A 15,666-nucleotide genomic window follows, 5' to 3' on the forward strand; every position below is an offset into this window, starting at 1 on the left:
AACATATCATATACTCCTCATTAACTTGGGGTTACAGCACTCTTAGTATATCCTATAAAATCTTTGATTTCATAAGAGAAAATGGGCTATCTTGTGCATTCGGTTCATTCATCCCTCACCAATGTTACAACCAACACTAAAAAAGCCATTACTGAAGCTCCCACGGAAAAAAAACGAGCTGTTAAAGAGGGTCAGCACGGCTCAATAGCAGCCAGTCACCATGTAGTGTGTCATATTTACACAAACCGAAAGCCATATACACACAGCGAATGTACAAAATACAAATTATATCTCCGTCTTTCTTATTCAAGAAGTCGTCCTGATTACTGCCTACAACCAAAACTCCACCTCAAAGATTTTGTTACAGACATATGACTTCCAATCCTTAGTGAAGCCTCGAAACTTCCGTATAGTTGAAGAAGCTATTTTCTGCTACCATTTGCCACCGCAGCAAACAAGGCAAATCACAGAGCAAATATTTTCTATGATTTTCTGCCAAATTTTAGAATGCTTACAGCTAACAAGCCATAAAATTATAATTTTCATCCAAATGAAAGATGACATCAACCCTTTGATTAAACACACTTTGCAATGACATACCAAACTGTAGAACGCAGGTTTTTGCTCAGCATGAAAAAGTAGCTGCTGCAGTGGGAATTTTTGGGTTTTTGAACAAGCAAACATGAATAAGATTTTTTTTTTATTGTTTCATTAATATATTTTGTTCAATAGTTGTATAATAAAGTAAGTAAGACCCTGTAAGTGTGAAGCAGATCTGTTATAAGCCTGTTGGTTTTATAGATACAGGCTGTTTGCTTTAATGCAGTCGACCACAATAAAGTGTTCTGCATGAAAAAATAATACCGTTTTTTATTAAGGCAATGTTCATGTTTGGCTTCCACTATCCAGATTACAGCCACTTTATTACAGTATAAACAAAGTAGAAAACTTTTTGTATTTTACTGCACTGTCATGCAGTGCATAGAGTATAATAATATTAATGCATCATTGAACCGAGTGTTCTTGAAAATGCTTCTAATGCCATGTCGTAGTCTTTGCCAATGCAATACACCCACAATGCACTGCCTCCCACTGTCTCTATAAGGCTGTATTGTTTTCCTCACCTCCGATCCTGGCATTGAAGGCAATGCCCACACCACAGTAGGAGTTGTTGGCCTCCATGGCAACTTCCCCTGCACAATGGGTGCCGTGACTGAAACAGAGGGGGAATAAGTTGTTAGCCACATACTGGGACTAAATAGGCAGAGATGAGAGTTTTCTTTTTTTGGATGTTTTGACCTGAGCACACACCATAATTATGTCAGGACAGATAATTATGCACAGTACATTCTGATTATAAGAGTGGTACACATTGAGAGACACTAAGATAGTGGAAACTGCAAATCAAAACAAGGAAGGCATTTTTGCTGCAGATTTCTAACCAAAAACACTATAATTTTGAGCTTTATACCAGACACGTACAACTGTTTATTTATAGCAACATTTCAAAACCTTCAATCTAATTTTAAATTTTAACCTTGACATTATATGTTGATGTTGGGTAACATCATTTGATGATCTAATTCCCTGCTCTTTGTTCAACCCTTAGTTACGAGTTAACCTCATAAAACCCAGACATGTTTACGATGATAACAGCAACTTTACTAGTCAAAGTTGCTCATCATTTTTAAAACAATCTTTGATTTCAGTCAGAGGTAGATAAAAGCAGGATTTTTAATTCCAACCAGTGACCATAAATTCTGAACCACTAGTTGTTGACAATCAAGCAAGTTTGAAGTGATTCGTTTTTGCTGCTTCAGTTACATGTTTGCATCTCACATTGGAGCAGATACACTGTTTAATCCATTTCTTACACTTTTGCGCATGATTTTGGAATGGCTGAATAAAATCAGTCCTTTCATTGAGTCTCCCATGAAAACAACAAAAGGACAGCCGCCATTACCTGTTCTCCTGATTTCTGACAGGCATGGGATCATGAGACAGACCATGTGACGCACGCAGGTCAAAACTGGCGAGGGCCTCCTGTAACAGCCAGACAGAAAACAAATGGATCACAACGTAAGACGACGTAACTCTCGGCACAAAGCATCAGAGTGACATGACAGGAAATGAAGGAATCTTGTGAAAAACTCTTGATACGGCCACTTGAATTAGTCTGTCAACATATTTCTTCTGACTGACGGCAATCACTGTCACTGAGGAGAAGCCTCTGTGTGTGTTGTGTGGTTTATGTGCGTGTCTCATAAAAGTGAACATGTTTGAATGACTTGTTTGCCAGTGTATATAGGCATAACGCGAGGAGGATGTCTTGGCAGCAAACTGTACAAGAGCAATTATGTATCTCTCTCTCTCTCTCTCTGCAGCCAGGCTTATCCATGCCAGACAATCTGCTCTGACAAAGTACAAGTTGGCCTGCAAGCTTCAAACTGCCTATAGGATTATAAATGACAAGGCAGGAGCAACACTGCCACTTCACATATGCTTTATGGCTAGCCAGTGTAACACCAGCCTAACAGTTTTATCACCGTGTGCAACTTTTATTGTCTTGGGTTTTAAGCAATAGAGTAGCGAGGCAATTAAGAGAAAGTCAATACACAGATTTCAGTAGAATGAAAATCCAAATAGGTTTATGTAACCCAACAGCAGTGAGACTACAAACTATGATCTTGTAGAAAGACGATGAAATTATAAATAATGTTCCATAACCATCTCTGAGATCCATTCAAGATAGCGTTCAGATTCATTTAAGGCAAACTGAATTGAAGTTTACTCACAAAGTTCTTCTTCAGGTCCTTGTTTGTGTGATCGACACCTGAAATGCAAAGCAAAATTAAGTTGGATTTGCTATAATAAACTTAGCTTTCCATGTGGTTTTTCTGCTAAAAAACATATATGAGAGGAGATTTCTCCACGTCAACGATTTGTATTGAAAACACAATAAAACTACAACACCAACAAATCAATGAGATGACTAGATGCTTTTGTAAAACACAACCAGCAACTTGTATCAAAATAAAAATAAAATACAATCAGAAAATACATACTTTGTTGCACATTTTGCGTATTGCCTCAGTGATAAGATCAAAGTTCAGTTTCTGAATCAATCAATATACATAAGTGCCAGGTGCTTACTATTCTCCACAGTTTTCACTTTTAGCCCTGAAGCGATAGTTTGTACATACTGTATGTTCAGACCACAGGCTCACGTTATGACTCATTTCTATGAAGCACTTTGACACCAATTGAGTCATCTCTGGATTTAAGATCGTTTCCGTCTATGTGCTGACTTCTACAGTTGGTGGTGTAGATAATAAACGATGGTGGACACACAATATAATCCTACGGGAAGCAATACAGGGAGAATGCTGAATAGACAGGACCACAAATTACTGTGACCCTCTGAGGTAAACAAGTGAGAAAAGTTCACGTAATATTGTCCGTCTGACAATATTAACAAAAAGATTAAAAGGATGTAGCATTCTGTGACCACAGCGTAGAGGGAAAAAGAAAGAGAGTGAGATTTCGTGCAGTCAAGGCGCTTAGATAGCAGAATTTATCTGTGTACAGGAGGAACCAAAACACGTTTCATGCTCAAACCAAATATGTTTAAGGATCGATTGCATGTTTTTAATGTTTTGTGCGTTCAGTAATGCCTAAGTGTTCTTGTCGTTTTATTGCGTTTCATAGAACCATGGGAGCAGTGCTGTTCGAAGTCATTTAAACTTACTGTGTGGTAGACAGGTTATTAAAACTGTGAATTTTGAGTGCCCCACTAATTGGTGCAATTAATTTGCCAGAGTGTAGCTGCAAGTCTATTTTTTTCTTAAATCAAGTTTTGTCAAGATTCATGTTTTGCTCTACACGGTATTGTACATGACTAATAGTTGAATGAATGAACAAGTGGATACAGAATAATCCAAATCCCCCGAAATTCATTCTATTTATAATGCCATTCTTTTCATTTCTTATTTTCTTCCCTCCCATTCTGTACCTTTTCCCTGCATCTCTGCATCATCTTCTTTTTTTTTTTTTTTTCACATTAGTTGCCTCTCTCTGGCTTGCCCCCTCCACTTGCTCCCCCTTTCCTCACCCCCAACCTCCGCCGCCACCACCACCACCTCCATCTCTGCTGCATCAGGGCTCCTGTGGTCTCAGCGAGAGACAAACGAATGAGGGCCCCAGGAGGGCCGCGCCTGCTCTGCCACACATCACTCACTCGCTGTCTCTCAATCACGCACACACACAGGACCTGCCAGCCTTTGTCCCATGCAGGCAGTGGCTCCGGGTTGTCATGGCAACCTGCAGTCGGTTTCGCTGTTGAGGCCTGATTGTGTTGTGCTCAGGCGGGATGGAGCCCTGGGTGGGTGAAGCCTCATTGGAGCCTGCCATACTGTGCCATGCTGAGCCATGCCACGCCAGGTCAACCTGCTATGTTCTATACATACGCGCTGATGCTTTATTGTCTCCTCGTGCACCCCCTTTTTTTTAAAAAAATGTGTTTTCTTGCCTCAGACACACTACCTCTCCTTCAGCGACTCTTTCACCATCATCTATGGACAATTTCTTGCTTATTCTTGCTTTTGTATTTCACAGGCAATTTGTTTTCAAGCAAATTTTATTTATTTTTTTGGTTTCTGCATTTATCCCCAAATTCGAGTGCCAAATTCCCTCTGCTGCAGTCATTGTCCACTCTTGGTTTTAGACAGCTGTAGATAGCTGTGTGCTACTACCATGACAAATGGTGCCACCAGTCATTTCTTTTCACCTGCCAGAAATGAGCTTTACCTCAAACCAGAACCTCACTTACAGCCAACTGTATTTGTTGGAATGCACCACTATGCTGGAAGCACACTTTGGGTTCCAGGCATTGTTAAGATTCAGTTGCGAAGTTGAGGAACAGTTTCAGTTTCAGTTTCAGTTTTAATATACACTGATTTTCCTGCGAATTTAGCCCAAACTGCATTGGAAAAACAGAATTTTATGAGCATGAAAGTTGCCTTATTTTAGCTGCTTTCAATCACATCCCACATTCATCGTCGAAAAATGAACTGAGGCAAAAAAAAAAAAAGTAAAGAGAGAAACTCCTTTCACTGAGATGCAGAGTAAAGCTTATTTTGTCAGACTAGTGCGTTTCATGTTTATAGCAAGTGTGTTTTGGTGTAAGGAAAGGCTAGGAAATGTAGCACCAGTTGACAGTTTTTCTTTTTCTTTTTTTTTTTTATCAACAATCACAAAGCTGTGAAGTTTTTTTTTTTATTTATTGATTTTTAGTTTTTGATTCTCAAGGGAGCAAGAGAAGGAGCTCTCTGGCCAACTTTCCTTCTTGCCGGAGCCAATTTGGCTCTCCACTCCGAACACAAGGCCAAGCAAGGATGTTGAGCAGGTTTTTGTAGACTCTGATTTAAAGTTTGAGGTGTGTTTAGAAATACTATTGGTCAATATATTGTCTTCATATGGAATAAAAGAGTCACAACGTGTCTTTTCCAGGTCCCCTCACCTCCATCGTTAGTGAAACAGAGTTTCAAAACACCAGCATTTTTACTCCATCGTCTGTTATTTATAGTTCAGAACCTCATTGCTTTCAAATCTCTAAGATACTCCTGTTAACATCTTTTATTTGAATCAAGAGTTACTTAAAAATGTTGAACAACATTTGAGAAATAGCATGCATTTTATTTGGCTATTAAGCTTACTTATGTTATTAGAGACATTGTTGACATAGACCCGCTATAATACATCCTGTCCTCTTTCTGTCTTCACTTTGTTCTCTCTCTCACTATATATATGTGTATGTGTGTGTGTGTGTGTGTCTATATCAAAAAACAAACTGTAAATAAACTACAGAACACACACGCACACAAACACAAACACATCTAGTTTTACAATACTATGATACATTGTAATTTTTACAGCATTTCTTTCTGTTCGAGTCAATTTAAAATGTATGTAAACAAAATAGGTTAATAAGAATATGTCAAGGAAGAGATTTATCCAAATACAAATGACAAACAGTTCCATAACACTAAAGGTACGTAAGAAAATATGTTTTTAGAAATCCCTTTAGAGCTTTCAAGATTAGAGTAATCTCATAAAGCTTAAATGAGCATGAAACTAAATGTCCTGTTGGAATGGACATTGCTTCCAATCTAAAGACGCAGCTCTAAAAGCGCTGGATCGCTGTTGCTACTGCATGCAAAAAGAATTGCTTGTCTGCAGGAGGCAAAGTAGTCTGCTTTATTAAGAGTTCATATTTGTTTCAGCTCAATTATAAGACAGACGGCTTAGTGTGCATTCATGCATGTGCCTGTGCTTCTGTCTGTGTGTGTCAGACCCTCACACAAAGACAATCACACAGAGTCACATCAGAGTTTAAAGCTGACACTGTCACTTCTGCAAGTTTGTGATGGAGACATCTTTGGGAATTAACGTCAAGCTGTTCAGAAGGGAACAAAGTAACAAGTGAGCAAAGGATGGAGGGAGGAGGACAGAATGGAAACAACAGAGGGAGGGGAAGGATGACTGGAAGTATAAGATCTGCACCTAAACCCCCCTTAGACTGAGAGTGTCACTATCATAAGTACAAGTGTGAGACACCCACAACAGTGGCATGTGGTGTGATGGAGGAAATCACTGTGATAACAGGCAAAGGCAAAGCAAATTACCAATTGTATTTTTTACTCAATGGTAGTTTAAAGTGCTTTACAAATAAATAAGGATTGAAAAAAACAAACGAATTTAAACATTAAAATGACATTATCAGTCTGTTAATAAACTGAAAAATGAAAGCAGATTTTTGGACTATTTTAAAAATATTTTTTCTGTCTTCCTTGTAATGTGGTTAATACAGGGACTTTAGAATCTGTTTTGTTTTGGTTACAAATGTGGAAGCTGTATTTTGGACATGCTTTAGTTATCCTGCTGCAGTATAAATCCCATAAATCAATACTTTTTAATGCTGTAACTGATGCTAGATGTTAAAAATTTTGACTAAAATCCAAGACAACATTTCTGGCCAGCTTTGTCTTAGCAAAAGATCTTTTTTGGAACATCACCTCATAAATTTTCTCATTAAACTTTCAAAGCATATCAATGGGACAATTGTTCAATAGAAGAAGGCTAAGTATAGATCCATGTGGTACTCCACAGAACACACTGACCCGCTTGGTTGTGAAATAGCTAAGGCTAGTTTTTATACTTTTCCCTTCTGCAGGTGGGCTGCAAGGAGGCATGGTGGTTAGCATCGTTGCCTCGCAGCTAGAAGATCGCCGGTTCGCCTTCCTGTGAGGACACCCGGGATCTTTCTGCATGGAGTTTGCACATGTTCTCCCCATGCAGCGTGGGTTCTTTCCGGGTTCTGGTTCTCTGGCTTCCTCCACACAGTCCAAAGTGATTCTAAATTGTTCATAGGTGTGAATGTGAGTGTGCTTGGTTGTCTGTCTCTTAGTGTAGCCCTGTGATAGACTGGAGACCTGCCCAGGGTGTCCCCTGCCTTTGCCCTAAGTCAGCTGGGATAGGCTCCAGCCCCCCCATGACCGCAGTGAGGATTATGCGGTGTATAGATGATGGATAGATGGACTTCTGCAGGTATGCCATGGTCCGCTACAAATAGAGGTAAGGTTTTAATTTCAGGGTGAATGCAAAGCTCTGTGCGGACGTCTGCGTACCCTACAACTTTTTGTGACATGTTTATGTTACACTGCAGTGGTATCGACTGTGCATGTGCTGGAACCCCAAATAGGCCATTTTGATATAATTCATTGTGCACATGCGTGGAATATGTATTTTACATGCATGGAGCGTGTCCTCCAAGCAGACTAGAAAGTAGTCCGCTTGGATAATAACAACCGCTACACATCTGTTGTGTCACCCTGTTACAAGGAAGTGTAACCATGCAGGCCTTGATGAAGATGAAATAATTCCTGTCTTGGAAATAGATACTGACCCTGGACAACACTTTACCCGTGAGCCTCACCCAGTTTTGTGATCAACACTGTCAAAAGTAATGGTGAGATCTAATAGTACACAAGTAAAAAAATCTGTCTGAGTCAGTGTTCCTTTGAAAATCACTTAGGACATTAATGACAGCTGTTTCTGCAAAATGATAGAGAAGCAAAATCCTGACTAGTACTTGTAAAGCCAGTTATTTAAACTGAAGAACTTGTTGATTGACAATTTTATCAAGAGTTTTTGCTATGAAGGGTATATTTAATATAGATGTGTGTGGTTATAGTGCTGTGACAATGTATTTGGCCTCCTCTTGATTTCTTCTATTTTTGTGTACCTCCTAATAAACAAAATGTAACACAAAAGCTACCTGAGTAAACACAAAATGCAAATTTTAAATGGTAGTTGTATTTATTTAAGTGAAAAAAATTGTCTAATACCTAAATTCTTTGTATGAAAACAAAATATCCCCCCGTAACGAAATAATTAGATAAGCTTGATGTGTTACCTTTAGCAGCAACAACTGCAAAGAAACCCATGTGATAGCAAGAGATCAATCTCTGACAGCACTGTGGTGGAATTTTGGCCTGCTGTTCTCTCCAGAACTGGTTGATTGTTGCCACATTGGAGGGTTTCTGAGCATGAACTGCTTTTTTCGGGACCTGCCACAGCATCTTGATCTGGTTTGAGTCTAGATCTCGACTAGGCCACTAACATAACTTTATTAAAATTTATTTATTTTGAGTCGATCAGATGTGTACTTAGTCTTTTTCTTGGGATAATGGTCCTCCTGCGCAACACTCTCCTTCAGGATTTGCTATCTCAGAGCAGAATTCATGTTTCCCTTGATTATAGAAAGTTGCACTAAAGCAGCAAAGCATTCTCCTACCATTGCTCTGCCACCTCCATGCTTGTTGTAGGTATAATGTTTCTCTTGTGAAATTCTGTGTTTGGTTTATGGCAGATGTATTGGGATTTTTGTTTTCTGCTTTCAGCCACAGAACTTTCTCCCAAAAGCTTTGTGGGTCGGTGAGGTGTGCTGTGGCAAAATACAAACGAGCATAAATGCTACTGAGGGTTAGCTGTGCGTTTCACCTCATATTTCTCACATTGATGCAACTTTTGCCCAGTGCCTTCTGGGTAGTGGTGTCATGAGCACTGATGTCTATTGAGCTGAGAGAGGACTGCAGTTTCTTGGATGTTTTATGTGGATCATGGGGACTTCCTGGATGAGTCGTGCTCTTGAAGGAATTTTGGAAAGTCAGCCACTACTGAGAAGTATTTCTGTTGCTCAAATCTCCTCCAACTGTAGATCATGCCTATCACTGTGGATTCTATGGAGTAACACAACCTCAGAAACAGCTTTGTAACCATTCCTAGACTAACGTTTTTCAACTTCTTACTGTCACTGGAAATGCTTTTGATTTTACAGTGCTATTGGTGAGACCTTTTAGCTGACTTCATGCTTTTGGAAATGGGCTGTTATGTTTTGACTTCACATTGCTGGTAGCTATCAGGCCTGAGTGTGTCCAGTCCTGTTGCAGCCATCTATAAATGCAGTTTTATAGATCTGATAACTAGGAGGAAAATACTTTTTCACACAGGACCAGTTGGTACTGTATAACATTTCATGCTTTTGACATAAAATTATCATGTAAAACCTATATTTTCAAGAGTTCAAGATGCAGTTTAATAAAGGAAAATAGAAGGGTGGCGGAATTCTTTTTTTTTTTTTTTTTTTACAACGCTGTCTATGGCATTTCTGCCAGCTTATGGAAGATCAGACTGTGTGTATATGTTCATGCATGTGTCTGATTGTGAAAAATTCTTTCTGCTCCAGGGACAGCGGCGCATTTGGATCAGGCTTGAGACGTGCACAGGAAGCGCCGCTGTGTCACAAGGGTCAATTTGAGCATCAAAACACAGCACCCTCAAGTATTTTCAAGGATGATACAAGTGGAAAAATGCATTCAGCCAGGTGCATTCACTCAGGTAGCACCATACTGCCATAAATACAGCCATAAACACACTCCAACACAGTCCAAGGTCTTCTGAGTGCGAAAGTAAAAAGCCACGTCCCACAGTTAGATGGAACACTGTAGGTGGTGGAGCCAATGCAAAACCTTCCATGAATACAAATGCTTTGAACCTGGCTGACCCAGTCGAGATTGTGATTGTGCAGGTGTGTGTGTGTGTGTGTGTGAGTGCGTTTTCTGCTCTGCATGTGTGTCAGCATTCAGCGGCAGCAGCTGCACTCTATCTCCTTGCTCCTGCAGCATTCACGTCGGTCCTCAGGGTCAAACACACACACAAATCAGACATCGAGATGTGTCGGAGGCCATTTTGAGCCGACGGTGAGTCGTGCCTGAGCCACCGCAGAGAAAATGAGCCGACATCACTTCAGAAGAGGCCCCCGCTACACCTGACCCCCCCACCCCACCCCCCCTTTAGCTGGCTCTTGCTGCTTAGCTCTCCTCTACAGAAGTTACTGTACAAAAAAAGAAGAAAAAAAACCCCAGCAGAAGTCAACAGGCTGCCACAGAGACTTAAAGGTGAAGAAGGGGAGAGGTTAAGACACATGAGGGAGGAGGTAAGTCATAAAACACTGATATCAATATTTCTTTAATGAAGCTGCACACGGCTGATGATTTGCATATGCAAGTGTGAAAAAGAAAAAGGAAAGGTGTGTATATGTGAAAGAGAGCTGCAGAGAAGGGTGGGGGGGGTGTATCACCATTCGCTAAGGGTGAGACTTCCTGGCCCTACACCTCCGTCTCATTAATCAGCTCGGTATTTAAGAAGGGCTGGAGTGGACACTTGCCTGTAATTAGCTGGCTTTGTCAAGGATGTGTGTGTGCCTGCGTGTGGGGAGGTTTAAAAAGTGAATAGCAAAGAGAGAGATCTTGGGAAGTTTGATGAGTGATACAAGATGGAGAGTTAGATAGAAGGATGAGGGGGGGGAGTGTAGGTGATGGAAAGCCTGGAGCGGGCTGCCGCAGGGGGAAAAGGAGTGAAGAGGAGGAGAAGGCAAGCTGGAAGAAGGGTCGGGGAAGGGGAAAAGGACTGTTGGGAGGAGTGGGAGAGGTGACAAAAAACATGAAAGGAAAGAGAGGAGGTAGATGAGAGAAAAGATGCAGGGAGAGACAGGGACAGAGCAAAAGAGATGTGGGGATGGAGAAGAGGGTTGACTTCTAAAGTGGGACATTAGTATTCAAGAGGCACCCATTCACCCCCCCACCACACACACATGCCCACCCCCACCTCACCCCGCTGCCCTGTCTGCCCAGCAGCCAGCTCTCCTCCTGCGGTGGACCCAAACACAGAGCTTTAAGTTCAAGTCTGAAACGCTTCCTTCAATGGAGATCTCCACTTTAGAGGAATATCTTTGTTTTTTTTTTTCTTCTTTCCATGGTGTGTGGGTTTCAGTGTGTTCTCAGCTGTTACATTACTGTTATTACTTCTGAAATTCATGAGCAAATTTTTTTTTTACCTGAAAGTTAAACATTTTCTGTCAATCACTGTGCATGCATGACTGCAAATTTCTTGTTATTCAAAATGGGTGCGAATCCAAACAGTGCCACACGCCTACATGCACAGATAGTGATTCAGGAGTGCAGATATAGAGTGGAGCCACGGCAAGAAAGTGAAGCAAAAAGATACTCCAATTAAACATAAAACCCCCCAAAACAATAAGGTTACTTGCTGATTCAAACACATTTGTACAATTCTGTCCTCACTGTGCAAACGTCCCCTTGACATGCAAACAAGTGTCTCCCTCGTCCACCCCACTCTGCACCAGGCTGGTTTTTCTTGTATCTTTGAAGCATAAAATTCACTTGTCAATGTCTAAATGCACATATTCAATTGAAACTGACTTAAAAAACAACAACAACAAAAAAAACAATTTAATTTGTTACCAACATAGTCTCAATACAAACACAGTAAAATTATTTTTTTTGTGTATGTGCGTAAGTCAATTTAATTACAAGAGCAAAGCATCTGTTACCACATCTAATAGAGCTGGAAAAATTTCTTCAGTTATTTGCTGTGATGATTTGATAGATCTCTTGATTCTTACAAATGTACACTTAAAGAAGAAAAAAAAAAGACCTTTAAGGAGATTCAACAATCGCCTTATAAATGTCCATTTACTTTCTATAATTCAACAGCATGGCAATGAGCGGTTTTCAGAGTAGGTGCTTTTTACTGAATCTCTCACCAAATGTCATTCAAATAAAGTCGTTTTTCTTTTTTTCTTTTTTTAAAGATTAATGATAGGTCTATTTTTGTTTCTGTTGAGAAATTTCATAGAAAGACCAAAAACTAAAAAAGTTCATCTCCAAATACGTCCCAACTTCCCTTCTTTATTTGTAGCTCCGAGGCCAAATCCTAATCATTCCATTTAAGGACATAAATAGAGAGTATAAATACACAGTTTCATTTTTAACAAAAGGTATAAAAGGTAAAAGGAGTTTTTCTTAAACAGCCAAGGATTTGTTGACAATAATAAAAATACAGAATATCGTCACATCTTACACTTTAAGATTTTCTGATACTAACAGAAGTGAGAACAAAGCCTTGATTATTACTTTCTTTGTAATCTACAAACTGTTTTCTTTTTTTATGACGCTCCTTGTTTGCCACAAACAAATGCACTGACTCTGTGTCATCCTCTCTCTTCCTTCTGCTTGTACGTATTTATTCAATGTGATGCTGAAAATCTGGAAAAAATTAAGGTGCTGGCAACAAAACCGAATGTCAGTCCCAGAACTTAATGGCCTGGCTCAAGTGATGTATAGTCGGCATTATTCAGCATGTCTAATAAGTTGTTTATTCTTCATAAAGTGGAGGACCCTCGGGGGAAAAGGTGTTTTTCTTACACATTTGACACATCTACGGGTAATCCTATTCATCTCCATGAGAATCACTCAACACATATCACAGTCAGAGAATCCAGTGTATGATTCTATGATCTATCTAATTCCTCATAGCTTTCCGCTGCATGCAGCCTGTATAGTCTGTATATACACGGCTTCCTTTTCTTCCCATTAAACTGTTTCTTCCCAACTCCTCCTCTGGTCTCCTCCACTGCTTTGCTCTCATTTGACTAATTATATTCACTGAGAACGGTGTTGACAAATTCATTTTGAAATCCATTAGTCCCGTGGCGTTGTTTAAACAATGTGCACGTTAATGTCCATTGCTTTAATACCCTTGATTCACATTCTAATAGCCGTCTGATAAATCAGGTTATCTGCGACACCTTCTACACACCGTGAAGAGCGGAAATTAGAGAATTATTAACTATCCGTGGTGTTCTGTCGTGTCCGGGTCTGTTAGGAAGAAGAGGAGAGGAGATGACAGAGCAGAGGAGGGGGAGAGAGAGAGAGAGAGAGAAAGAGAGGAGAAAAGGAAAGACAATAACAGTGAGAGAGTTGAGACATTGCAGAGACGGATGAGTTAAAGGAGACCAGAGGGAAAAACAGAAAGGGATAATAAGGAACAAGGAGCGCAGCAAGACGAAGGGATGGCAAATCTAGCTGAGAATAAGACAAACATTAAAGAGGAGGGACTGAGGGCACAATGTAAAACACACAGAGGGAAAACAAGTAGCAGCTTTTAAAGTCTTGGTCACTTTATTGCCCCTCTTATAAACTTCATATAAGAAAAAATCTTTTGAACGCTGTGCAAACCTAGTACAAATTTCCATCAGCTGGACTAGAAAAATCAATGAATTTGTGCAGGAAAAAAAATGAAAAGGCTTCCAACATTTCATCAGCTAGTAATGTCTACATTTTAATCTTTCATTCTAAGACATAAACACACAAACCCATGAGGGACAGCAGGTGTGATGTGGTGAGGATAGAGGTGGGTTGACAGTTTTTAAAGACTGGAATTTAGAACATTCACACACGGTATTTATAGGGCCAGTAGAAAGGCACCAGAGATAAAAACAGCACATGTCTCTACAGAGAATAATACACTTATCTACTACTGGCTATTATTATCACTATTCATGGGCTATTAATGAGACGATTATATCCGTCATAATGTCATGTCGCTCATGTCTTCTACAGTGTCCATGTCCAAACTAAGAGGTGCAATGTAACCTGTTTGGCTTTGACCAAGCAGTAACCATGTTGTACACAAGAAATGTACAACATATGTTACAGCAGCATTCTTCAACATGTAGGAAATCATATTATACTTAATAAAAGACAATTTACTCTAATAACACATTACCATCATAAACAATGCAAAAGTTTTCAGGTATTGATCAGACAAATAAAAACTAAACAAGGAGAGGCGATTTGAGTAGTGGATCCATCCACACTGCACAACAGTTTATAATACTATAGGCCATAATCTAGCAGCTTTGGAAATCTAGCCTCAGTGTTGTTAAACTGATTTTTCATCACATTCTGAGAAAGACTGAGCCACTCTGGTGATGTGTGTTGTTCTAATGTAGCCTTGTGCACTGACATCAACACAGCTTCTTTTTCTGTTCTTTCCTTTGTACACAGTGCTCTCTGTTTGAACACACTAACCTGCAAAATACTTATTATCCAGTATACACTGATATATAACACAAGACAGGGACAACATTACACCACCAAGTGGCATTTTGGATCCAGTTCTGTGTTGACATAAATTGCTAGATTTGTTTAGGTCTGATTCTAACAAATGGTTATATCAAACCTTTTATATTTCCTGTTATGTCATTTAATGTTTTCTTGTTGAAAACATGCCGGGTATGTTAGCGTATTCTGCATTTGTAGATGCCGCTCACTATTGCTTTCAGTTGTAAACGTGCTAATCCAGCTGTTATTTCAGTCACTCAACATCTCATATCTCCTCAGCTCATTTTCAGGTTGTAACTACAAGATGTGAAAATTTATGAGGCTTGCTTAGTTAATGTTGATGTTAAATAAATTAGTGGCTACCACTGAAATTAGTCGTATTTCAGGCTTCTCATCCAACAGCTGATCACAGATCTAAACTGAATCTCCGAAACCGTCCTAATTTAGAACTTTGCAAAGTGGATTTGATATTGAATTCAGTTCAGTAAGATCCTATTAAACCCCAGCCTCAAATGACACATACAGTCACTACACATGTTGTTGCCTCTCCACTCTTATTCCTCCTCCTTACTGACTGGCTCAACCTCCTGATTTAATTCATCGCAGTATATTCACTCCACCTACTCTCTTGCCCCTATCTCTAGCCAAATCTTGGCTGTTTTCTCTGCTTCTCCTCCTTTTCCTACTGTCCCAACTTCCTCCTCCTCTGCCTTTCGGTGCCTGCTGAAGACAGAGAGAGCATCTATTGGTGTCAGTATCGCTGCCTGTGGTGCCCGGTGGAGTCTACGGATGAGACACACAGGCCTGATTAGCTGCTTGTTTACCTAGCACCACCACCACTATCACGACCACAGGGCTTCAAGGGCAACGCCAGTGGATCAGCTCCCCACATACAGCAACCCACACGAAAAAAAAAAAAACAGCTAATAGACACACTGTGCTGAGCACTTCTGGTGAGAGTGTCTGTGATGTGTGCGCCATCATGCCCCCGTTGAGTCACCCACCACGGCACAGGGCTCTTAATTAAGAGGAGTGTGTGTGTATGTATGTGTTCTGGGGGCGGAGCAGCTGGCAGGAGGCAATGGGGCCAGAGAACATCTGCAGGAGGCCGCAATGCAAC

The 15,666-nt window shown here is 40.2% G+C and overlaps 1 protein-coding gene across 1 annotated transcript in view; it reads right to left on the reverse strand.

The window, feature by feature from the left end:
* The window catches only part of LOC103355401 (PC3-like endoprotease variant B), a 124,908-nt gene that overhangs the window by 20,068 nt on the left and 89,174 nt on the right, over positions 1-15,666 (reverse strand). Inside the window, exons 6-8 of the mRNA XM_008279189.1 lie at positions 2,796-2,833; positions 1,964-2,043; positions 1,125-1,213 (exon numbers count right to left, since the gene is read on the reverse strand). Coding sequence (XP_008277411.1) covers positions 1,125-1,213; positions 1,964-2,043; positions 2,796-2,833 — 207 coding nt within the window. The remainder of the gene's footprint in view (positions 1-1,124; positions 1,214-1,963; positions 2,044-2,795; positions 2,834-15,666) is intronic.

The sequence above is a fragment of the Stegastes partitus genome, unplaced genomic scaffold (genome assembly GCF_000690725.1).
Source record: "Stegastes partitus isolate 25-593 unplaced genomic scaffold, Stegastes_partitus-1.0.2 Scaffold146, whole genome shotgun sequence".
Classification (NCBI taxonomy): domain Eukaryota; kingdom Metazoa; phylum Chordata; class Actinopteri; family Pomacentridae; genus Stegastes; species Stegastes partitus.